General features: G+C 38.5%; 1 protein-coding gene across 29 annotated transcripts in view; it reads right to left on the reverse strand.

Moving 5' to 3' along the window:
* DTNA (dystrobrevin alpha) overlaps positions 1-26,680 on the reverse strand; it is a 418,880-nt gene that overhangs the window by 80,396 nt on the left and 311,804 nt on the right. For 28 of the 29 annotated variants that reach the window (XM_027772649.1, XM_014588626.2, XM_006150549.3 and 25 more), the window contains 5 exons: positions 23,087-23,172; positions 10,159-10,313; positions 6,627-6,732; positions 3,545-3,711; positions 972-1,096 (listed from right to left, as the gene is read on the reverse strand). In XM_027772649.1, the coding sequence (XP_027628450.1) occupies positions 972-1,096; positions 3,545-3,711; positions 6,627-6,732; positions 10,159-10,313; positions 23,087-23,172 (639 nt within the window). Of the gene's footprint in view, positions 1-971; positions 1,097-3,544; positions 3,712-6,626; positions 6,733-10,158; positions 10,314-19,895; positions 20,052-23,086; positions 23,173-26,680 lie in introns of those variants that run through there. The other variant, XM_027772656.1, reaches the window with a different exon arrangement.

Consider the following 26,680-nt stretch of genomic DNA (forward strand, 5'->3'; position numbering starts at 1 on the left):
CAGCTCCAACTCTGAACCTCCTGAAGCATGAACTTTGCATAATTGAATTCCTAACATTGGTTCATCAGTCCACCTTTTGATGTCAACATGCAAATAAACATAGACCGTATTATGTAGTAGGTCCCGCCAAACTGTGGACCATGAAAGGCAGTTAATAAGGAGTTAGAACCACCTATTTAGACATGTCTGTGACTATATAATTTCTAAGTGTGGATAGAAGCAGTTAATTAGCTTCTTTCTTCTTTTGAGCCCAAGGTAATACCAAGGAAGACATACTTCTTCTAGCTGAACCTCTCTGTTATCTTCCCCCCACCCCTATATTTGAAAGAGACTTTAGGTCATGAGGCTTCTAGGAGGGAGAGGAGATAGTAGTTAGCACCTTTGTCTGGTTCAACTCCTTCTTCCCATGAAGCCTAAGCATACTTTGAAAAAAACTTTTTTTGTGTGTATGGAAAAAAAAATAGAATGAATTTTTATACCAATCTGTCTCTCCAATTTTCCTCTGTTCAGTTATATAGTTTGGGACAAACAAACAAACAAACAAACAAAAACACATTTTTTTTTTCTGGATGCTCTATAGAGAAGTGAAACAAAAGGCTTTTATATTTGGGACTCAAAGCACATATGATGCTAGTGTATAATTAGCTTTATTTATTTATTTTTTAACCACAATAATTCCATTGATTGCTAACTTGCAGTTGTGAAAACTTCACTAGCATTCATTTATAAGTAAGCTCTGTGAATGTTTCTCAGCTCCAGCTGAATTTTGTTAGCATTGAATACTGTACATCTGGGCAGAAATACTGTCAAACTCAATAGACAAAAGTGATAATAGCACGACTTTGACTCTTTTCCTGGAAATACAATTAAAACATGGTTTCTGACAATTGATGTGAGGTTGACTTTGTGTGGATCTAGACATGCATCATTGAAGAAAGATGTCTCTTATTTTGGAGGGGAGAGATACTCACACGATGTGAGCCAAGTTGAGTGGCTTCTCAGGCTGATCTGGGAACATGGGGTGCAAAGGTTCCCGGCTGGAAGCACAGCTCAGAGACTTGCTTAATGCATTAGTTATCTTCTTAGCAGGTGATTTCTGGAAAGAAGAAGGTGGAAATAATAGTAACTACCATTTAAAAATATTTTACCACATGATTCACCTGTCATTATAGACATTCATTCATTCACTCACACTAGATCTCCTTTGTGAGTACTTACTCCCTGTCAGGAAGTTTGCTCAATGTGGGAACTGCAGTGAAGAACAACTTCCCTCTCCCACTCCCAGGATACCTACCTTCTGCTGCTTAGTTTCGGCTAAGGCTGTGATAAATGGAAATAGTCATTGTGTGGGATACTTTAGCTGGGATTTAATGGCCCACCAGGATAAAAACCCAGGGGATTGGGAAAGTAATTGTAGAAAGAGGACCCAGCAAGTACAAAGAGAGGAAAAAGAAGAGAGCTTGTTCTGGAATAGAAGGGAGGAGGCAGACCGTCATAGTATTCAAACACCACATCAAGGCATCAAACAATTGTGTCTTTATTCCAAGGGCAGAGAGAGACAGTGAAATTTAAATCACGGTAGTGACAGAGTGAGACCTGTTTCTAGAAGGATCCCTTTCAGTAACTAACAGAAAACAGTATGGGAGGAGATAGGAGTGGAAGGAACTAGAAGAGCAGAAGGTTTTGCAGGAATCAAGATGCTTGGTATAGCCAAACACATCTAGGTAGAAGTAAAAGTGGAACTTTAATCTGAATCTTTAGAACTTAAAATTCATGTTCTTTCTAGAGCATCATGCTACTTTATTTTAGTTTAGACTGTGACATGTTTATCTTGAAAATTATACAGATGAGATAGATGATGGAAAATAATCAACCACATTTAATAAATCTTTAACTAGTTTTCCTTTCCATGAGAAGCCATTTATAATTTAGTTACTTTCCTTTACACATGGAGTCCACAATAATAATAAAATGAAGCTGCTTTCCTCCCTCTTACTGAAAAGCTAAGTAACAGGGTCGTTGTTCAAGAAGTTCCTCTTCAGCTTTTGTTAGGAGATGTATTTCTCAGAACACTTAAAACAACAGCAATGACAAAAGCTCTTTGCTCCTTAAAGCATGGGGCCCCTTGGTGCACTTGAGTCTTATTCTACTTTGTAAAGATAACGTTCTGCCATATAATTTTAGAATCCACAGTCCTGAAAGAGAAGGCTCCAAATGGGGCTTTAGCATTTACCTAAAACATGAATAAAATTAGTCTTCAAACACCAACTCTCCAGTATCTGGGATAGGATAAGTTTAAAAATTGGTAATATGTCCATAACAAAAAGATAGAATGTATTTGCTCCTGTATTCTATACTACATTGTAGTTCATGACCTGTGTGTTTATATCTGTCCTCAGCATATGATATACCCAACAGCAAAGTAGGTATCTGAAATGGATGAAGCTCTCAGTGTATTCTTCCTCGGTGAAGAACTGTTACTTGAATTCAGTATCTCACAAATGATGACCTATTAAAATATTTACACTAAATGGCAGCTCCCAGTAATAATTCCTAGAAAGAACATTCTGATTTATGATGCACTTTATGAGGAACTTTTTTAAAAATAGAGAATACATTGTAGAATGATGTTAGTCTTTAGGTAAAGACCATAGGTTGAATTAAGATGCTCCATTAGAAAAACTCATGAGAGATATGCATTTTCTTGTGATAGAAGTATTCCAAGAGTGGCTGACAGGGTGGATGGCACATTTTACAAAAACTAACCCAGACATAGAGCAAAACTTTAGCAGACACATGAGAACAACATTGCTGGAACTAATCTTTGAGTTTAACTGAGAGGGAGGTCAGCAAACCATAAACCATTTGAACAGCAAAGTGCACAGAGAAAGTCAGTTCCTCCCATAGACCCGATGCCACCTACTCTTGGGAATATAACTCTCACAAGGACACATACAGGTCTCCTTTAATAAGCTGATCTCACACACTATTAATAAAAAGAATTTTTCCTAATATAGTCACATTCTCTTCCTGCCCACCTCTGCCCAACCCCTACAAAAAAGTAAAATGAAACAGTGTTATTAAGCCCACACTTTCATATTAATATTCCAGTCATGCACTTAAAAGAACTTCAGAATCTAAGGAAAAAATAAAACTAAAATAAATTTTCAGTAAGTTTCACAAAAATAAAACACAAAACTTAGGAAAACCTTAACTTACTGTGAAAAGAAGACCATATTCCAGAGGTGCTCATGGTTCAGTTGTTACTTAAATCAATACTGAATTACATATATTCCAAAAAGTAGCATAGTTTGAGTTGTCCTACATTTTAGGAAGTATTTAAATATTAGGAAGCTATTCTGAGTTCAGATAGTATAAGTAGGAGGTTGCATTAAGGATGACAGGGTATGGGGAAAAGGTGAAGAAAGCTAGACTAGGAACTGAAAGTAAATATGACCCTTAATTTTGTCATCTCTAATAATCCCTTTCATTCTGGGTGACACTCACACATCCAATGGCAAGTATTGCTGGGGTTTCACCTTACCCATGACGTGTACTCTTTCATTTGGTGCTGGTTGCTATGGGAACCACCGGCGTGTCCCCTCCAGAAGCAGTCCTGACAGAGCTGATAATTGTGACACTGTTGGCATCGGTAGCGAAATCCCATCATACTCTCACTGTGGCAGTAGGAACACTCAACTGGATGGAAGACTAAGAAGGAAGTAAATGAAGAAAAATAAAAAGTGTAAGCCAGAATAAGGACAATAGAGCCTAATAGGAATTGTGTTTTTCTGCTGTGGGCTGTGATTTCAGATGATAGTCGACTTTGGCTCGGAGAAGAATTTAGTTCGTTCCTGGAATCTCACGACACTAGTGAAGCATGCCTGTGCTGGTAAAAGAGATGAAATGGGATGAAGAATAGGCGTCCTTTTAACAACACAAATATCTGTAATGCCATTTGCTTTTTCTATTCACATCTCTAACACTACAAGAATATAAATTACCCATACTGATTTGCCTCTCCCCAAAATGGCTTGCTCTCTGTCTCCAGGACATCAGCACAGATTCCTGAGACTCTGAAACCCAAGGGATGAACACAGCTGACTGTCCAGTGGATAAAGGACAACTATTAGGGAAATGGAGAATAGGCAGAAAAAATAAAGAGAAATGGGGGAAAGTAGAAAAACTCCTCTTCTCTCTTCTTTTGAGTTACTTTTTAAAGATGGGGTGACTAATGGGCTTATTTAATGAGTGACATTGTTTTCATCTAACGAACAGATATTTTTTTGTTCCTGAAACAGGTTGAGCCCAAAAAGATGTGTAAATTATCTGAATACAGTTCTAAGTCAGATAGTTCAAAAGACATCTGACTATCTTAGGTGGAAAATTTGACCATAAAGCAGGCAAGGTATATGTTTTAAATCTGAAGCAAATGAATGATCAAATTAAGTAATTATCTTTATGTTATGAGCTAAAGATAGATACTAAGATAACAGCATGCTCGTGTTTTGTAAAGTTATTCTCTGGCTAATCAGCCAGGAAAAATAAAGCTCATAAGAATAAATGAAGGAAAAAAAAAGAATAAATGACATAAAGCAGTGTTGAATGTTTGACATAATGAATATGTTAATTACCCTGATCTGATCATACTTATAGCACACATATTTCCAAAAAATCACATTGTGGGCCACCCAGGTAGCATGGTGGATCTCACATAATCGAGTACACAGTTTGAGTCTTGGAACTTGGTGGCTTGGAAAATATTCCAGGTGTGTGTGTGTGTTCATGCCCAAAGTTTGGAGGGGAGAATGAAGGAGAAGGGATTGTGGCATGGCCATTGCCCCTGGGCAGGGTGGGGGGTAATTTCTCACTTTCCCTCCCTCTTTCTCTCTCTCTGTCTCACTCTTGTGAGTGCATGGGCTCTATAGAAGAAAATAAAATTGCATCTCACAAGTGTAAACAATTAGTATTTGTCAGTTAAAAATAATAATTAAAGGAGAATAAATAGAGATAAAAAGCAAAGTGTAAAGACATAAACAGTTCTGGATGCATTTAAATAAACATCATAACCTCTTTTGTTTTTGGGAGACTAGGGTGGAAATCACATCTAAGGACCAAAGCTCTGAGACAATGCCTAAGAAACTAATCTCCTGAAACAAGGAATACTCAGGAAGAAGGAGTGAAGTGATAGCTTGGAAAATGCCCAGTTCTGGAACTAGAAACCATCACACAAACTCATCCTGAACATTAAGACAGACCTTGATTGTTCTTTGCTTCTGCATATGGATAAAAAGTATTTAAAAACTGCCAGAAATTGCAAAGAAACTAGTAAGTTCACCCTTCATATTATCTCCATAAGCAAACCAGTATAAATTTATAACTTTTAACTAAGAGAGTTAGTAAAGGCACATGTTAAAAATTCTGAATGATGATTTGAAATTAAGCTAACTTTAGCCCCAGTGTTTATTACAGAAATATAAAAAAATTGGGGACCAGCAGGGCGTGGTGGCTAAGGCCCTGGATGCTCCTACATGGCTGACTGTGGTTGGAGTCCTGTGCCTGGTGGCTTGCTTTCTCACTTTCCTTCTCTCTCTCTTTCTGTCTGCGTCTCTCTTTGATCAAATTAAAATAAATAAATGAATAAATTAAAAAAAAAGAAATATATAGAAACTAAGATTCTAGTAAGAAGTAGGAGAAAAGTTATGTCTGGAGACATTTCAGAGTTAAATTAGAAGTCCTAAATAAGAAGTATAAATAAGTCCTAAAGATTGGACAGAGGCAACAGATTGTTCTGCTTAAAGTTCTTTAAATCTTGTCCTAAGCTGCATTTCATATTTAACTTTGGATATGCCAACAATAAGTACTTTTATCCTAGAAATATTTGCTTTTATTAAAAAAAATCACATTATTAAAATAATAATTCCTTTTATTTTTGAGAGGTTTTGCTATAGGGCATATGCACTCTCCAGAAAGAGAGAGACAGAGAGACAGAAAGCTAGAAATCACCCCCCAGGGGGATGGCCACACCACAATCCCTTCTCTTCCATTCTTCTCTTGGGATCTTGGGCAAGCACGCACATGTGCCTGGTGTGAGTTTAAGCCACCGGGTCCAGGATTTGAACTGCAGTCAACTATATGGGAGTCCAGCAACATAACCATTACGCCAACTGCAGGTCCCAATAATTTTTATCTTAAACACAAGTACAATGATTGGAAGTTTAAAATTCAGAGCATATGACTGGAGTTTTTGCCATCTCTTCCATTTTTTCCCGCCTTAGGGCCTAGGAAGAAATAGCCAAGGCCACATATACCAATATTGGAAGTTCAGAGCTATCAGAAATATAAGAATATGTCTCATTTTTACTAGATTCTTCTTCTGTTGTACAAAGTTCCTATGTCAAACTTGACTTGTAACTGAGAGGTATACAATTTATTAAGTTTTTAGAACTGACAGTCTTAATTTTGTAGTAGTCTTATAAGGACTTACTGATCCCAGAGACTAGTTCTATCTTAAACAAAACTAGGAATCACTAAGTAGACTTCTCTAAAATAATGACCTGGGCTTACCCTGATGGTCTAAATTCAATAATTTAAAAAATTGCCTTTTCTCAGTAATAAATACTCACCATTTTCTACATTCGCCAGTCGATGCAGAAGAGGCAACCAGACCAGACATTGAGGAGGAGGATCTGACATGAGTGTGTCCAAAAAGCCATTTAACGTGACTTTTTTCTGCATCAAAACCCAGAAAACAAGCAAAAAGAAACAAAAACACAGAAATTTAGGACAGAGAATAATTTCAATTTACCTGCTACGTAAATAGCATTTTAGAAAGCAGAAACAAGGCAGCAAATTAACCACTAATATATAAGGGAGCGATTTTATCAAATGTGTTATTAAAGTAGTTCAGAATTGAAAATATTATCTTTTATATAAAGCATACATAGAACTGGATTATCTTCACTGAGGCTGAGTCAGTAGTATCACTAGTAGTAAAACAATTCTGAGAGCATCACTTTTTTTTTTTTTAAGAGAAGTTTTTGCTATAGGGTGTGTGTGCTCACTGAGAGACAGAGAGACAAAAAGTGAAAAATCACCCTCCAGGGGGAATGGCCACACCACAATCCCTTCTCCATTATCCTCTTGGGATTTGGGGCATTAACACAAGTGCGCCATGAGATTCAAGCTACCAGGTCCAAGACTCGAACCACAGTTGACTATGTGGGAGTCCAGCTACATAACTATTATGCCATCTGCTGGTCAAGAGCATCACTTTTGTATATGAAGGGCAATACAAAAATAATGAGGAAAGGTGAAGGACTGAAATTCTCTGCGGAGTTTTACTCAACAGTGCATCACAGTATACTCTATAGTTCCCCCATCTGCCAGTCTTCTAAATTTGTAGACTATGATGGTTTGAATGTGTCCCCCCACAATTCAAGAGCTAAAATTTGGTTCCATTGTGAAGTATTGACAGGGAGAAAACTTAATCCAACTATGTTATTAAGACGTGGGGCCTTTGTGAGGTGATTAGATTTAGATAAGGTCATCAAGGTGAAACACCCCCCCCGCCCCCCCGCCCCATGACCAAATCCTAAGGAGTTTATAAGTAGAGGAAATGAGATGGACACAGACATGGACACCCAAACTCTTGCTATGTCCTATGTACTTCAGGACTCTGTGGTGAGTACCTACCAACAAGAAAACCCTCAATAGATGTGGCCCCTTGACCTTGGACCTCAAAAACTGTGGGTTAAATAAAACTCTGTTCTTTATAAATTATTCAGTGTGGTATTTAGTTATTAAGCAACAGAAATGCAGGCTAAAACACAAAATTATTTATCTTTCAAGATTCTCTACTTCTTCAAGCACTAAGTATTTAATGGTTAATATAATGGCTCTGTTGGGGAGGAGTTGGCAAATAGTATGGTGGTTAAGGCACTGGACTCTCACATGGCTGAGTGAGGTTTGAGTCCTGGATCCAGCAGCTTGAAATTTATGCTGAGTGTGTGTGTGTGTGTGTATGTCTGTTACCAAAAATCCTAAAAGGAAAATGGAGAAGTAATGCAGCCATCCCCCCAGGGGTGATTTCTAATTTTCCCTCTCACTGTCTCTGTCTCCAGAGAGCACATGCATCCTTAAAAAAAAAAAAAAAAAGAAAAAAGAAAAGAAAAGGAGGTAATCTTATTAAGAGAAAATGATCTAAGTAAAAAAAAATAAGTAAAATAAATGATCTTCTTTCTTTTTTTTACATAACTTTCTTCTCTATTTATTCTGTGTCTCATTATATTGGCCTTTTGTGATGTAGAAAAGGAGTATATTATAAGGTTCTTTCAAAATGACAAAAATAAGAAAGTTATATTAATATACTCATTGTAGTAATAGGAATTACACAAATCACATGTTTATATGCAGAAATTATTAATTTGCACTAAAAACTTTTGAAGTATAACATGAAAATGGGTGGGACAGTATTATATTTTTAAAGAACAAATTAGTACTGAAGAGGCATGTTATCTTTTAAAATTTTTTAGAGAGGGAAAGAATTACTATAGGGCACATGCACTTGCTGGAGAGACAGAGAGACAGAAAGTGAGAAATCAACCCCCAGGGGGGTGGCCATACCACAATCCCTTCTCCTCCATTCAGCTCTCATAATTTTGGGCATGCATGCACACATGCCCAACAGGAGTTTTAAGGTAAGGTCAGAGAGGCCTCCTTGGTGAGATGACATGGGAGCAGAGTTGTATTTAGTGTAATGAACCATCCCTTCTTTAGTCATTATATGGATGCATTTATGAGTTTACATAAATTCATAACCCCAGGAATACCCAATGTAGGTTCAATTTCCCAGAACACCTAGAAAAGAGACTGAGAAACTTTATTAGCAGGACAGTCAGCATGGTATTCCAGAGGCTACTATACACTGACTTAAGGGATCCTTTCAGTGAACATAACTTATTAGTTTGGATTTTAAAAAAAATGTAGATAAACCTTCAATTTATGGATTTACAAACTAGACTGTATTGTGGAGAATGGGTATGTAGTCTTTTTACAAGACTAAGAGACATAAACATGGAGAGCCCTACAAACTGAGAATCTTCTCTGGGCTAACTTGTGCCACATCCATGTAAAATACACTGTTCTAAATCCTTAATATATCATGGTGTGAAGGATTTAGATAACTGTATTTGGCATATTTTGGGTCTCCAGGATATTCATGTGATATGCTTCCTTTTTAAAAAATTAATTATTTTTTCTGAGATAGAGAGAGATCCCTGAGAGGGTCTTCATGCCATAATCTACACTCAGTTTCATGCATGCCTGGCATACTCAGGGAGGTCTACGGTCACAAAGCCAAGATCTTTCTTATGTGGGTTCAGTTGTGAAACCCCTTCACCACCCACTGGCCTGGGTGTGATTCTTTCTTGATTCCTTGGCTAAACATCAGTAAAGGTTGGTGCTAGGTCAGACATGTTTCATGTAGAGTTGGGTGACAATTCAGCCTTTTTGATAGTGCAATGGTAATACTACTACTATTACTACTACTACTACTAATGCTCTTGAGAGTGTAGGGTTGTAAGGATGAAGTTAGACAATGAAAGTGAAGAACTTAGCATGGTACCTGCTTCATGGTCAGTAAACACCATCTATCCATCTATTATTATTATTATTCAGGCATGCTGGGTTTAATTATGGGCTCTGAGATAATTTGTCAAAGGCTGGAAGATATGCTACTGGTTGTTAGGGAGAGGAATCTGTCTATCTCTCTCTCTCTCTCTTTTTTTTTTTTTTGGAGAAGGTTTTTTTTTTTTTTTTGCTATAGGGCATGTGTACTTGCCAGAAAGACACAGAGAGACAGAGAGTCAAAAAGTGAGAAATCCTGTGCCCCCCCTCCCCCTGGAGGGGATGGCCATGCTACCTTCCCTTCTTTCCATTTTCTTCTTGGGATCTTGGGCATGCACGCACATGTGCCCGGCGTGAATTAAAGCTACCCGGTTCGGGACTCGAACCACAGTTAACTATATGGGAGTCCAGTGACATAGCCGTTATGCCAACTGCTGGTCCCCTGTCTGTGTATCTCTGTGACTGGGAATGACACATGGAGGGGAGCAACCACTGTTTCAGAGACAGTACTTAAAGACATTTTCTCCTTACCTGTTGGGAGAAACAGGATCTCGCCGACTGTTCCGTGTAACCAAACGAAGGACCTTCAAAAACTGCTGTGGGTAGTTTGAGAACCTCCCGAAGGAACTGGTCATATCGTCCATAAACCATCACTCCACTGGAGTCCGAAATCATTGAGAAAATATCTGATGAAAAGAAAAGGAAAGTTATTTATTCATCACATGAATGGTCTTCTCTGTTTAGTTCAAGATATCTGCTGCAATAAAAAAAGAGGTGGCAGAATAAATATATTACATTTTATAAAAGAATAATAAAAAGCTATTTTTTATGCTGAAATATTCTTTTTTTTTGCAGAGGTTTTTGCTATAGGGCGCATGCACTCGCCAGACAGAGAGAGACAGAGAGACAGAAAGCGAGAAATCACCTCCCAGGGGGGATGGCCACGCCGCAATCCCTTCTCCTCCATTCTCCTCTCGGGATCTTGGACACACACGCACACGTGCCCGGCGTGAGTTTTAAGCCACCGGGTACGGGACGCAAACCACGGTCGACTACGTGGGAGTCCAGTGACATAGCCATTACGCTAACTGCTGGTTCCCATGTGCTGAAATATTCTTTACAAAGTGTTTCCTTTAGTGTCTTTGTAGATGATTCTGGCACTAACTAGTAATTTACATTAATTAGTAATTTATGTAAAACTAATATATTTTGATAAACTAGAGACTATCAGATTTTTGTTTTGAGGTCAATTATCAACTCCTATATAATTCAACTGGAAGAATTCTGATATATGTGAGAAAGATGCTGACCTTATTTGAGATATGCAATGAGAATTTTACCCCAAAGTTGGAGTGTGTGTGTACTCATTTATCTAGTTAGCAATTTGCTCATCTATATTATCACGAAAACTTTCGGATTTTGGTTTAAGGCATTTGAAAAATGAAAGATGCAATGGGGATAAAGATGTAACAAAAACACTTGATTAACTTCCCACAGAAGCAGAAAACTTTCTATAAATCATAGTGTTCTGGGCAGAAGCACTTGATTTATGAGGAAGGATCTTGTGACGCCTATAGTGAAGAGGAAGCCTAGCCTTGTGGATGATCAATGGTGTAAAAAGTCAGGGTCCTCGATTATTCTCCAAACAGCCTGTGGCTTAGGCTAGCCTCTGTTCTTCAGTTTCTGCCACTATGTGCACTTAATGAATATTAATGGCATAATTTCCCAAGGTGCTTTAAAATTCCTCTGCGGAAGTCACTATTGGAATAAAAGGATTTGCTATTATACAGTTTATCACCATGCTAACTAGATTGCCACCAGGCCAGCACAGCTGCTGGGATAAACTGTTGTAAGTTCAAGTGCTACTTCCATTCCTTTTGAGTTTAATTTTTCAAGGTCAAAATGTAATCTGGAGACATTGTTTTTATACCACAGTCAGATGTTAAGAACATTTTAGGCTTTTATTGGATTATGATTTGAGAACTCACATTAACTCTCATTTTCTTTAAGTATTTCAGTTACAGAGGATTTCTTTCTGTGATGCTTTTAATAGTTTATTAATCTTGAGGCTATAGAAATACTGTCTGAGCAAAAAAATTAACCTTATTCTTATTCACCTTCACAATGTTGTCTACTTAGTAAAATTGATCTCTTATGTTCCATTATATCCAGTCAAAAACACAAATTAGCTGCCTACAGAGAAACACTGTTATATAATTTCAAATACAGAAACTCAAAAATTCCAATCAAAAGCGAGAAGAACAAACTTAGAAAAAGTAAACTGACTTTCTTTCTTTTCTTTCTTTTTTTTTTTTTTGAGAGGTTTTTGCTATAGGGCGCGTGTGCTCTCCATAGAGACAGAAAGTGAGAAATCATCCCCAGGGGGGATGGCCATGCAACAATTCCTTCTCCTCCATTCTCCTCTCGGGATCTTGGGCACGTATGCACACACGCCTGGCATTGAGTTTAAGTTGCTGGGTCCAGAACTCAAACTGTGGTCGACTACATGGGAGTCCAGCGACATAGCCATTAAGCTAACTGCTGGTCCAAAAGTAAACTGACTTTCTATGAGAACTACCATCTTGCTTGTTTTGGGGTACCTGGGTTGCCTGTCACAGGGTCACTATCATTAATCTCTAAGCTCTTGCTTTCTAGAACAGCCATATTTGGAGAGGAACCTAGGCCTTTTCAATTTCCCACTGCAAGAATTTAGACAACATCTCTAACTACAACAGAAGTAGAAGGAGCAGGGAACCAGCAGTTAGCGTATTGGCTATGTCGCTGGACTCCCACGTAGTTGACCGCAGTTCGCGTCCCGGACCCAGTGGCTTAAAACTCATGCCGGGCGCGTGTGCGTGCGTGCCCAAGATCCCGGGAGGAGAATGGAGGAGAAGGGATTGCGGCGTGACCATCCCCCCTGGGGGGTGATTTCTCGCTTTCTGTCTCTATGTCTCTCTCTGTCTGTCTGGCGAGCGCATGCGCCCTATAGTGAAAAAAACAAAAACAAAAACAAAAAAACCTCTCAAAAAAGAAGTAGAAGGAGCCTCAGTAGCGACCCAACACAAACTTGAAATTAATATTAAACTGATTTGTGTTGAGGAAGATCTCCTAAGCAATAGCCAAGCCAGGGTTAGACTGCGGGATTAAAGGGAAGTGACTGTTAATGGCCTGTAAGGTTTTCAAAAAGAAATGAGGGGACTCTGAGGAAGCTATCAAAATAATGTGTTTGCATCTTAGTTTTGGGCCCTCTTTGGGTAAATATTAGGTCATCTGAAAAGTCATGATGCATTTTTCTATGTTTTCTATGCAAAAATGCATCATGACTTTCCTGACATCCAATATACACATACATAGCCATGCACATATATATATGTACACACACACACAATGTGCTTCTATGTCATATACATGAATAGATATAAAATGGGGAATTATTTCAAAGATAAATTAGCTAAAAGAAATAAAGTACTCAGAATAGGGCTTGACACATAGGACACAGCACAGAAATATAATTTTCACTATTAATTTCATATTGGATTATTCTGTCATCTGTTTCAGATGTTTAGGATTTGCCTCCCTAGTGGGATTGCTCTGTGAGACTCCAAACCATATTCCAAGCCACTTTTGTATTTCCTACAGCACCATCCAATGATAGATACTTTAGCAGAATTTACATGTATTGATTCATTCAACTAAAATTGACTTAGCACTTACTAAATAGTGAGGTTGTGCTGAGCAATGAATACATAGAAAAACCAGAATATAATTCTTCCCCTGTAGGAGGTTCCAGTGGATTCAGGGTGACAAAGAAGTGCTTACAAGGTACATCCAAGAACATGATGCAGTGTGACAATATAGCATGAGTACTGGAACAGCAGCACTGACAAGATGCAACAGGAGCTCAGAGAAACTTCCAGAGGGAGGAGTGGGGAAGAGAAGAGTGTCACCTTTTTACACAGGTAACCTTGGGCCAAGTGTAAAGGACAATTAGGGGCTAGCCAGGCATAGATGAGAGGAGTGGGCCTTAGAATACAGGATCAGGATGGAGATGAGTGTAAGCCCAATGCACTCAAGGATCAAGTTGTCCATAGGCAGGGGATTTAGAGGCACATAAGGGCATGGTGGGGGGTGAGGCTAAGCTATAAAGAACTTGGAAACTTTACTAAGGAGTTAGATATTAAAGGAGAAACTAAAGCATTTAAAATAAGCCAGTGAGTTAGAAGCATCATCGTAGGGTTAAGTATGGAGATAGGACAACCAGTTCAGAAATAAAAATTCAGCAAATACATGGTGTCTGCCGTAATGCCAACCTTTAAACAAAATAAAACAAGTCCTTCCCCGAAGCTGTAGAATAGCGCATGACATACCAGGCTTACAACATCTGATTTAGAATTTTTTTAAGATCTTTAGCTCTGTCCAGGAACCCGAAGGCAGACACAAGTGTTCAAACCCATTAAAACACTGGTTTGTAATCGCTCCAAGAACAACTTGACAGAAAAGGAGTCCTATCAGGTCAGTTATGTTTTAGTTGCCGTGTCGCAGAACTGCAGAAGGCACCCTTTGTATCCTGGCCTGCATATCAGTTCATAGTGGCTCTGAGTATCAGATATGGTGGTGGTATTGTCCCCTTTTAATATATTTTAAGGTATTTTTTTAATTGACTCCCATTTTTTGTTGTTTTTAAATTTTTCTCTTTTAAAAATTTCTCATTTATTTTCAGGTAATTATTCTTGCTTTATGTCTTCAACAATAAGGGATCAGTTGGGACGGACTATTTAGTATAGTATACATATAGTATTCATATGTATAAAAATGGAAAAATTGCCAAACAAGCACAGCTAGTTAAAATGAATTACTGAAATTTAAAGATGGGAAAGCAAACCCTCAAACTCTGAATATCCATATCCTTTCGTTTTATTTTTTCTCATTACAAAAGCAATGCAGAAAACCATTCCTTGCCTGCTTTTCATTAAAACACAAGTCTATAAAAGAAGACTAGGGAGAATACCCACAATTTCACTCCCCAAGACAAAGGCAGCATTAAGGGTAGATTTTGTGGGTGGATTTGCCCATATTGGCTCATTCAGTCACTAACTGACACTGAAGCTGAAACTATTGATGACTAAGGATACTCATTTTTGATCAACTTATATTTCAAGGAAATGTTTCCAACCAAACTGCTTTCAGCTAAATCGTTCCGGGTCAAATTATTTTCAACCAAGTTACCTAGAATCTACTAGAACTATTTTCCTGGGATTGACTATATTAAGGGTAACTCCTCAGTCAGAGAGCCAGAGACATGTAAGGCCATGATTCAGGCCTACCGCTCTCAGAGAGGGAACAAGACACCTCAGGGTCCTATCATCCTTCTTATCTACAGAACTTGTGACATCCTGAAGCTCATTTCTGCGACTGAAGAACTTATTTACCTTCAGTTGGTTGCATGACTTTGTTGCTTCTTTCAACCAAACTGAAGAGGAGTGACTTTGGTCACTAGACAGCACATATGCTTTATTCACTGATTATGACTTTTGGAGGGTAACAGGACGGAGTGAGGAGAAAGCAGCGTAGCAGTTAGAGTGGACTGCTGGATTTCCAAGAGAACTGCAAGGGTTTTTGACATTTGGTAAAGATCTGTTCAAAACGTTGGTTATATCTTGAGATTTGTAACTGTGCCAACATTGCTAGTTGCTTTCCTAGCAACCCTTCCCTTCATCTGTACTGGTACCAAGTTGGACCCAGGTTTGTCCCTGGGTCAAGTGAAAGGAGTGGCCCTTCTCAGCGCAGGAAGTCAAAGTAGATTACTCCAAGGTCACCACAATCATGTCATCCTCTTAACAGTAATTGTTTTAGTTACTAGTTTGTGATGACACCTTGGACACTAACATTTAAGGGCCGAGGAATTTCTGGAGTGAGATGTGACTCCCGAGACTGTGCTCCCTTCCTTTCCTCCAGAAGAAGGGTGAAATCTGATGTTGAGAAAAGCTGAATGGAAAGATAGAAAGCACCCAGGTCCTTAAAGCACAGAACAGATTTGGCACAGTAAAGGCTTGGAGGAGTTTGGAAGTACAGAAAACTAGTTTTCTCAAAGTCAGCTTAATCTGGAGCTCTTTTATTCTTAGATAACTATTAGCTCTTTTTAGATACCTATTAATACAATAGTAAATAAATATTTGAAAATGTTTCTTGAGAGTTTTTTGAGTTTAATTTTAAGTTTATTATTATTATTTATTTCTATTTTAATTTCTTTTACACAATCACATATGTCACGCAGTTTGTGAAGTGAATGTTCCAATATGAATACATCTCTCACCAGTCCATTTGGGGATACCATACACGTTATCATCAACAGATAATAACCCATTTCTGTGTACTTTAAATGTCTTGAGTTTTGGTTTGTTTATTTTATTTTTATGTTTTGTTACATTTACCTAATGTCTTCATCATAAATGGTCAACATGAGATTGAGACCCTCAGGACTTTCCTCTTCCGTCTTGGTTCATTTTGCTAAACTTTCTCTTCTTAAGCTAAACTGTAGGAAACACCTCCTGTATTACTTTGAAGTTGGTTTTTGTTGGTGTTATTTTATTTTATTTTATTTTTTTAGAGGTTTCTGTCTTAGGGTGTATGCACTCGCTGGAGAAATAGAGACAGTGAAAGGGAAAGTGACAAATCTCACGTGGTCATCTGTGGTTTCAAGCTGCCAGGCCCAGGATTTAAACCACAGATGACCATTTGGTAGTCTAGCACCTTAACCACCATGCCACCTACTAGCCCTGAATTTAACTATTAACCATGCACTGAGATAGGTTTCAAATCTTTCAGGCTAAGTAAAGAGAACCTAAACTAACCCTTATAAGGTCTGGTTGGGTTTCCCTGAATCCTGAATGCTGGCTGCCTTTGGAAATTCCATGAAAGTCCCTGGAAGTGAGAGCAGCTCTGTGGTTACCTGGGGTTTGCTGTCCCTTTCACTTATCTACTGGTCCAATAAGAGGAAGAGTCCTCTTATTCCCTGAAGCATGTCTGGAGACATTCCACAGGAGCAAAGGGTGTTTTCTTCATTCTTCCCCACTGGGCAGATCAAGAAGCAAGTAAAACTACTCAAGACGCCCCCAGGCAGCATGGGAGAAAAGAACCTCTGCTGTGTGTCAGATGGTTGCAATGAAGAGTGACCCTACAGGTATCTAGTAAAATCCCCAAATTTAGGATAGAGAAGGAAGCTGAGTACTAATGAAGCAAAGCAACTTTCATAGGGAAATTAGCAAGTCACATAGCTGGGCTTACAACTGGGGTCTTCCAATTCCCATGACAGTGTCTTTTATTTTTTCGAATTACTTACTTAATTTGGTACCAGTAGATGGCATAATGGTTACGTCACGGGACTTCCACGTAGTTGACTGCAGTTCAAATTCTGGACCAGAAGGCTTAAAATTCATGCCGGGTTTATATACAAAACCCAGAGAGAAGAATGGCGGAGAAGGGATTGTGGCATGGACATCCCCCAGGGGGTAATTTCTTGCTTTCTGTCTCTCTGTTTCTCTCTGTGTCTCTGATGAGCACATGTGCCTTATTACAAAAATCTCTCCCTAGAAAAAAGAATTATTTATTTAATTTGATATATTATTATCATCATTATTATCTTTTAATTCACCAGAGAGAGAAAGAGAGGGATAGTGAGAAAGCAAGCTGCCTGATCCAGGACGTGAACCACAGTCAGCCATGTGGGAGTCCAGTGCCCCAACCACCATGCCACTTTCTGGATCCCAAATGAGTTATTACTGAAAAGTAAAATTCATTAAAACAGGTTCTTATAAAGCAGTACTTCCTTAAAAGAAAACAGAGACAGTAGTACAAATACAAATTACAAGTTGCTTCTTGATCTTCTATAGTACCAAATAAACCCCAGGTTTTATGGTTAAAGTACAGATTTTGTAAGTTGAAGGCACATGACTCAAGAGTATTATTTCAAAAGTTCTTTTAAAATTTTATATTTGAGGGACCAGCAATTGGTGTAATAGCCATGTCGCTGGACTCCCATGTAGTCGACTGTGGTTCGAGTCCCAGACCTAGTGGCTTAAACTCATGCCAGGCGCATGTGTGATTGTACCCAATATCCCGAGAGGAGAATGGAGGAGAAGGGATTGCGGTGTGGCCAACCCCTGGGGGGTGATTTCTTGCTTTCTGTCTCTCTGTCTCTGTCTTTCTGGTGAGTGCATGTGCCCTATAGCAAAAACCTCTCAAAAAAAAAACTTTATATTTGATCAATATTTTTAATCCTATTGTCCATTTTGGGTCTTTGCATTCATCCCTGATTTGATGTTGGTAATTGAGCCAGAAACAACTTTAGATTTCAACTTCTATATCACTGCCTCTTTGAACCTTTTTACTAGTACAGATATATTCCATTCCTCCATGTTTGACATTCATGAGTAACATCTGACTTCTTGTATTTACTGAAGCTCTCTGGTGGCTGTTTCATCTCACGAAACAACCACACATGTATGAACTATTCTTTATTGGAGAAAATGGCAGTTTGAAGATATTTTTTAACTAGAGGAAAATGAATTGCAGAGTTGTTTCTTTTCTCTTTCTCTGGAAGTTTTTATCTTCCATTTTTGAAAATGCACAAGCAGATGGCTTTTGCATGTGAAGGAAAAAGGAGATAAGGAGATTGGTGAGAGGGGAACTTGGAAGTGAAAGTTTTTGAGAGCTTAGTTACGAGCCCTGAGCCCTGAAGATGTTAAAATCAAACATGAGCAAAAGTTCCAACTCATTCCATGTTCCTGAAGCATTCGTTTAATGTAAAAGATAATGCAATGATAATACGTCTACCCTAGTCAATATATTCTAGAATTGAAAACAGTAAGTGCCCGTGCCACTCCTGAAAAACTGTCTAATCAATGTTTCCTTTTTCAAGAGACATCAGAATCTTTTGGTTTATTATAACCTAAACTCAAAATATTTAGGGGAAGGTTAAGTTAAATGGGAATTTTTCTTTTAAGCAGCAGCTTCAACGTCATTATAGAGTGGCTAAAAATGAATGTTCTGTTTTTTTACCCTCATCCTAGTATTGCTGAATGAGAAATTCTGGGTGTGGAACCCAGAAATATATCTTTTACGAAGCCCTCCAGGAGATTTTGATACATACTAAAATTTGAGACTCACTGGCTCAGGAAATAATAAAATAGTCAGTGTTCAGAGCCAGGCACCATGTCAGCTATGTGATTTCCTTTAAGACTCCCTTTACCTAAAACAAAAATAAAAAAACCCAAACAAACCAGATACACAAAAACTCCCCACTGTGTTTTTGGTTAAACAAATCTACCTTGGTTTAGTGATAAAATACATATAAAGGCTCACAATCACTCAATGTACCCTAGCTTTTATGTTTTTATTATCATCTGGTTAATTCTGCCTTTACAGTCTCTGTGTAAGTTTTATGTCTATACCCAAGCAATGTCTGCTTTGAAATCTTTGGGTTCCCAGAGATTTGAATAACACTGGCTGAGAAGACTGAATAAACTTGCCAGGAATTTCGTTTTATTTCTAAAAATTAAAAAAGTTGTTATCATTCTTTTAATTGCCAGAGGGTGGGTGCCTTCACCAGAGAAAGAGAGAGGAGAGGGAAAAAGCACTCCCTAGTGGGACAGAATCATGGCACAATCCCTTCTCCTCCAGCTCTCCACCCTGTCAGGACTTTGAGCACACACACATATGTGCTCGGCATATTTCTCAACCCATGGGGACTGGACTTGAACTCTACTCGACCACTTACGATCTGACTTCCTTTAACCACAAGGGCACAAAGATGGCCCCAGGTGGTTTAGAATACCTAAGGTTTCCCAGCATGGCTTTGTGTCCCTCTAATGATGCTCTACACATAAACGGACCCAGTGTGTTTCTCAAGCTTCTGAATCCAGAATTCAAACTGGGCAATCAGTCATGTGGGATCCAGCCACCTTAACAACCATGCCACCAACTGACCTGATGTTGATCTTATTATAATGTTAGAAAAAGACTATCATATATAGACTATATTTATAACCCAACAGGTAATAAATAATAATAATTAATAATTCATTTCACTAACATTCATCTAGTATGAAAATTTTTCTATGACCAAATATGCAGATCAAGTTAAGGTTGCATTTCAAATAACTGATAGAATGAGGAGAGACACATGGGCAGGGGGACGTATCAGAATGGAGAGAGGACAATGTGGGGCATTGGATGGCAAAGCAAAGACAGACACAGAGATCCCAACTTACATCTTAACTTGTCCATGATCTTCCCTCCACACAACGTGGCCAAAGCCATTTTGACAGCAAATACTGAAATTTTACCATGGCCTTCCCTGTTTAATGGTAAGAAAACAAAACAGAACATGATGTCATTTGGAGCACTTCCAATCACAAGGCTTGGCATTTTCTGTTCTGAGGAAATTACAGGATACATAGCTGTGTGCGTTATGTGAACACATCCACTGTAGAAAAGGTTGTGAATGCAATTGGAAACATATTTCTGGAAAACTGTCTATTCAATGTTTCCTTTTTCAGGAGACATCAGAATCTTTTAGTTTATTCTTTGTATATGTCACTTGCTCAAAACATGGCTTGTAGCCAGAGGAATGTGCACTAGCAAACTGTGGATTTAAACAACAGAACGTGCTTTTCACTTTGGGTTTCATAAAATAACTTTGTGCATAGAGATCACACAATATCTGTACTTTTTAAAAAACAAGGCTTCAAAAACATCTTTTTTTTTTTTTTTTTTTGTCAGAAAATTCCTGAATTTGAGATTAGGATAACTATGGGAACTTCTCTATCACAGTTTTTTCAACCATCATTTCCTTCCCATAGCCAACTGTGGTTATGTGAGATATTTTATTTTTCAAAGAGAACTGGTATTTATTTTAAAGAGGTGAAAGTAAGAGTTTTGTTTAAATCATTCTCTTTCTATCTAAATGACACAAGTGCTGACAAATCCTCATTGATTCAGGAAATGGAACGAACCTATCCTTCATAAAGGGGATATTATAAGAACTATAATGTTTCAGTTAGATGATTTTTCAGCTAGAGTAAACTATTCTTAAATACTTGGGATAAGAAAGCATGTCAAATTAGTAGTTCATTTTTTTTGAAGGCTACTACTCTTAAGACAGACCTGAAAAGTTATTGAACATAATAATATGGCTGAATGATAAATCTGTATTGACAAGGCTTCACATGTAGAATAAATCATTTATATATATAAGATTCATATACCTGATGTGTAAGAAGAATAGATATAATAAATAATTGTATTTTTTGTTCTTTACTAGATTTCAGAGAAGCATCATTTGCTATTCATCTTTGTTGCTGTCATTTTTATCATAATATCTAGAACACCACTAGCCAGAATGCAAAACTAATTGAACCTTATGCTAGTGATTCTTCCATTTCTGAAGAGGTGTGTGAGCGTGTGCGTGTGTGTGGTGTGTGTTTACCTTCTGAGAGAAAGAGATGGGCATCTCTAGCAGGGTCTTCACACTGCAATCCGCCTCTAGTCACAGCTAGCAAGGATCAAAGGTGCAGATGTACGTGCCTCTGGTGTGCACAGGGAGACCTTGGATGCAAATTGGGACTCTCTCCTGCGGTCTCAGCATCGCAGTGTTATATTATTACTGTGCCCTGATGGCTCGTCACTCTCATGTTTATTGCTAAGCTTGAGGACCAGACTTAAAAAAGCATTTATGGGAAATCTCAACCTCATGCCAAACTGAGTGTTTTCAAAATAGAATTCATTATATTTCCAGAGCCTTCCAAAATATGTCAACCAACGCCAGTGCTAGCGTGCTCTTTCTCCTAAAGTTTTTCTTCTGGTTGTTAGAACCAGAGTACCTAATTCTCCAACAATGAATCCTGGGGTGGGGTTCGCTCTTGATTTCTTACTTTTTCTTACTCCACTACCAGCAGAACAAACATTTAGGGATTAAGGGTTGCCTCTTAACTGCATATTGAATCCATCCCCTTCTTTCCATTCCCATGGTTACAGCTCTTAAAAGCTCTTGCTTTAACAGTGTAATAACCTCTAAAATGACTTTTCTGCTTGCACACGCTTATAAATTTGGTCGTAGTTTAAATCCCTCATTGCCTCCTTTCGTCTGCAGGATAAAGTTTTAGCTTTTGCTTATAGCGTATACAGCCATCTCCTCCAGCCTCACCTGCTACCATTACTGTTGCAACAATACCGCAGTCACGCTATTCAGTCCCTTCTGGCCCTTGCCCTTCCTGTCACAGTCTGCTCTCAAGACCCTCTCCCCACCCTTGAAATGATGCTCATTGTCAACATACTTTATGCTCTGGAAACAGGTTTTCTGGATGTCCACATCCAGTCCTTCACTTTTACCTGTTATGTGGCATACCACACCTAGTGACCTTTGTTTGTTTATTTACCTGTCTGCAATGTGACTCTGCTCCATGCTGTAAGAGCCTCAGGAGCAGATATGATCTCTTCTGAATTAGCTGAATTCCCAGCACCTGGTACTTTGTCTCACACAGAGTTATCGAACCCTAAGTTTTTTATATTAACAAGTGGCTATTCATCATTATAATAGATACCCCTAGAATTTTGAATGTCTGCTTATTAAGTTGTCTACGCTCTCCACCCTGTCAGGACTTTGAGCACACACACATATGTGCTCGGCATATTTCTCAACCCATGGGGACTGGACTTGAACTCTACTCGACCACTTACGATCTGACTTCCTTTAACCACAAGGGCACAAAGATGGCCCCAGGTGGTTTAGAATACCTAAGGTTTCCCAGCATGGCTTTGTGTCCCTCTAATGATGCTCTTTCGTCCCCTAATCCTCCTTCCCAGAAGTCACCTCTGTACAATGCACTGGAAAAAACATTGATTTTTCTTTTTTTGAATTTTGCCAGAGGGTGCATGCATTTTCAAGGGGAGGAGAGAGAAAGAGAGAGAGAGAGAGAGAGAGAGAGAATGTGCAAAAAGTACCCCAAAGGGAATGTTTATGCTTCAATTTCTTCTCTTTCATCTCTTCCTCCTTTCCGGATTTTGGGTATACACATAAACGTACCCAGTGTGTTTCTCAAGCTTCTGAATCCAGAATTCAAACTGGGCAATCAGTCATGTGGGATCCAGCCACCTTAACAACCATGCCACCAACTGACCTGATGTTGATCTTATTATAATGTTAGAAAAAGACTATCATATATAGACTATATTTATAACCCAACAGGTAATAAATAATAATAATTAATAATTCATTTCACTAACATTCATCTAGTATGAAAATTTTTCTATGACCAAATATGCAGATCAAGTTAAGGTTGCATTTCAAATAACTGATAGAATGAGGAGAGACACATGGGCAGGGGGACGTATCAGAATGGAGAGAGGACAATGTGGGGCATTGGATGGCAAAGCAAAGACAGACACAGAGATCCCAACTTACATCTTAACTTGTCCATGATCTTCCCTCCACACAACGTGGCCAAAGCCATTTTGACAGCAAATACTGAAATTTTACCATGGCCTTCCCTGTTTAATGGTAAGAAAACAAAACAGAACATGATGTCATTTGGAGCACTTCCAATCACAAGGCTTGGCATTTTCTGTTCTGAGGAAATTACAGGATACATAGCTGTGTGCGTTATGTGAACACATCCACTGTAGAAAAGGTTGTGAATGCAATTGGAAACATATTTCTGGAAAACTGTCTATTCAATGTTTCCTTTTTCAGGAGACATCAGAATCTTTTAGTTTATTCTTTGTATATGTCACTTGCTCAAAACATGGCTTGTAGCCAGAGGAATGTGCACTAGCAAACTGTGGATTTAAACAACAGAACGTGCTTTTCACTTTGGGTTTCATAAAATAACTTTGTGCATAGAGATCACACAATATCTGTACTTTTTAAAAAACAAGGCTTCAAAAACATCTTTTTTTTTTTTTTTTTTTTGTCAGAAAATTCCTGAATTTGAGATTAGGATAACTATGGGAACTTCTCTATCACAGTTTTTTCAACCATCATTTCCTTCCCATAGCCAACTGTGGTTATGTGAGATATTTTATTTTTCAAAGAGAACTGGTATTTATTTTAAAGAGGTGAAAGTAAGAGTTTTGTTTAAATCATTCTCTTTCTATCTAAATGACACAAGTGCTGACAAATCCTCATTGATTCAGGAAATGGAACGAACCTATCCTTCATAAAGGGGATATTATAAGAACTATAATGTTTCAGTTAGATGATTTTTCAGCTAGAGTAAACTATTCTTAAATACTTGGGATAAGAAAGCATGTCAAATTAGTAGTTCATTTTTTTTGAAGGCTACTACTCTTAAGACAGACCTGAAAAGTTATTGAACATAATAATATGGCTGAATGATAAATCTGTATTGACAAGGCTTCACATGTAGAATAAATCATTTATATATATAAGATTCATATACCTGATGTGTAAGAAGAATAGATATAATAAATAATTGTATTTTTTGTTCTTTACTAGATTTCAGAGAAGCATCATTTGCTATTCATCTTTGTTGCTGTCATTTTTATCATAATATCTAGAACACCACTAGCCAGAATGCAAAACTAATTGAACCTTATGCTAGTGATTCTTCCATTTCTGAAGAGGTGTGTGAGCGTGTGCGTGTGTGTGGTGTGTGTTTACCTTCTGAGAGAAAGAGATGGGCATCTCTAGCAGGGTCTTCACACTGCAATCCGCCTCTAGTCACAGCTAGCAAGGATCAAAGGTGCAGATGTACGTGCCTCTGGTGTGCACAGGGAGACCTTGGATGCAAATTGGGACTCTCTCCTGCGGTCTCAGCATCGCAGTGTTATATTATTACTGTGCCCTGATGGCTCGTCACTCTCATGTTTATTGCTAAGCTTGAGGACCAGACTTAAAAAAGCATTTATGGGAAATCTCAACCTCATGCCAAACTGAGTGTTTTCAAAATAGAATTCATTATATTTCCAGAGCCTTCCAAAATATGTCAACCAACGCCAGTGCTAGCGTGCTCTTTCTCCTAAAGTTTTTCTTCTGGTTGTTAGAACCAGAGTACCTAATTCTCCAACAATGAATCCTGGGGTGGGGTTCGCTCTTGATTTCTTACTTTTTCTTACTCCACTACCAGCAGAACAAACATTTAGGGATTAAGGGTTGCCTCTTAACTGCATATTGAATCCATCCCCTTCTTTCCATTCCCATGGTTACAGCTCTTAAAAGCTCTTGCTTTAACAGTGTAATAACCTCTAAAATGACTTTTCTGCTTGCACACGCTTATAAATTTGGTCGTAGTTTAAATCCCTCATTGCCTCCTTTCGTCTGCAGGATAAAGTTTTAGCTTTTGCTTATAGCGTATACAGCCATCTCCTCCAGCCTCACCTGCTACCATTACTGTTGCAACAATACCGCAGTCACGCTATTCAGTCCCTTCTGGCCCTTGCCCTTCCTGTCACAGTCTGCTCTCAAGACCCTCTCCCCACCCTTGAAATGATGCTCATTGTCAACATACTTTATGCTCTGGAAACAGGTTTTCTGGATGTCCACATCCAGTCCTTCACTTTTACCTGTTATGTGGCATACCACACCTAGTGACCTTTGTTTGTTTATTTACCTGTCTGCAATGTGACTCTGCTCCATGCTGTAAGAGCCTCAGGAGCAGATATGATCTCTTCTGAATTAGCTGAATTCCCAGCACCTGGTACTTTGTCTCACACAGAGTTATCGAACCCTAAGTTTTTTATATTAACAAGTGGCTATTCATCATTATAATAGATACCCCTAGAATTTTGAATGTCTGCTTATTAAGTTGTCTACTTATTTTAGAGCAGGTAGCTGAAATAGAAATTCAGTGATTTTGTAAAAAACCACCTTATTCAAAATGATTCCATGTCCCCGACATTCCGAATTACAAGGATAACTGCAAGTGTCAAACATTTAACTTCAAGAAGCAATTAGCTTCTTTTGCTAAGCTGAAATATAGTTCCAATAATGAGAACAGGAAATTCCACAAAGTATAGAAGATTAGGAATAATACAGCAATACGATCGTTTTCAAATGCAAGTAAATCGAGGAGCATTACATGGTGCGACTTGAAGAGCAATACACATTTCTTTCAATGATTCAGAGAGAACAATTTAACTCAAGGGAGAGGATCGACCACAGATGACTTCAGAACAGAGTTCTCCAAAGGATGACATGGTGATAGCTCACAGGTGCATTTTAAACCTTAGCTTTTAATGAAGAAGATCATCGGGGGACTGCTGTCCTGCATTGTTCCCGGAAATGGATGATTGATGATATTAAGTCCAATAGTGGTTGTATCAGAGCTATTCTGCCAAATTGACACAATAAATCTAGATAAATCACCCAGTGGAGGGCTGCTGAATGGGAGTTTTACAGGAACCGAAGGGTGAAATTAGGCCACTGGAATCTATTGTTATGCATGTTACTATGCCAGATTGCAAAAGTGACCCCTGTTATCAAGAACTCCAGGGTGTGCAGAGATTTAGATCGTGGTAAGCACACCAATCGTGGGTGACCACAGACCTTGCTTAGGCACTGGATACATTTTTAAGGAGTTTAAGGAACAAATGGAAATGACTGATAATGAAAACGTAAATGCAATTGTTTTAAGGAACTTTTTTAAAGTTGATATAGCAGGATGAAGGAAAAGGCAGAAAAGAGGAAGATTTTCTAAACCTTTGATCATGGTCCACATCAAAGGTCATTACATACAGTCACCTTGGGACTAAAGTCCCTGTTTTGTTGTGACAAAGAATTGGCACTGACACAGAAACTATGGAGTAGGAAGAAGCTGGTGCACCTCAAATGGAGAAATGTAAGAACTGTGTTCACTGGCAACTGCCATGGGTTGGGACAAGCTTGACTTGTGAACAGTCAGTGAAATCTCTGAAGTGCTTGGGAAGCGGAAAGGAAGCTCATGAGGATGGATAACAGGAGGCTCGGGGAAGTGGCGTATGGCTCCAGAGTAGCTACATGGTAAAGCCTCCAGAATAAGGTGGTAGAACTGCACCTATG

Source organism: Tupaia chinensis, unplaced genomic scaffold (assembly GCF_000334495.1).
Source record: "Tupaia chinensis unplaced genomic scaffold, TupChi_1.0 Scaffold000290_1, whole genome shotgun sequence".
Taxonomy (NCBI): Eukaryota; Metazoa; Chordata; class Mammalia; order Scandentia; family Tupaiidae; genus Tupaia; species Tupaia belangeri.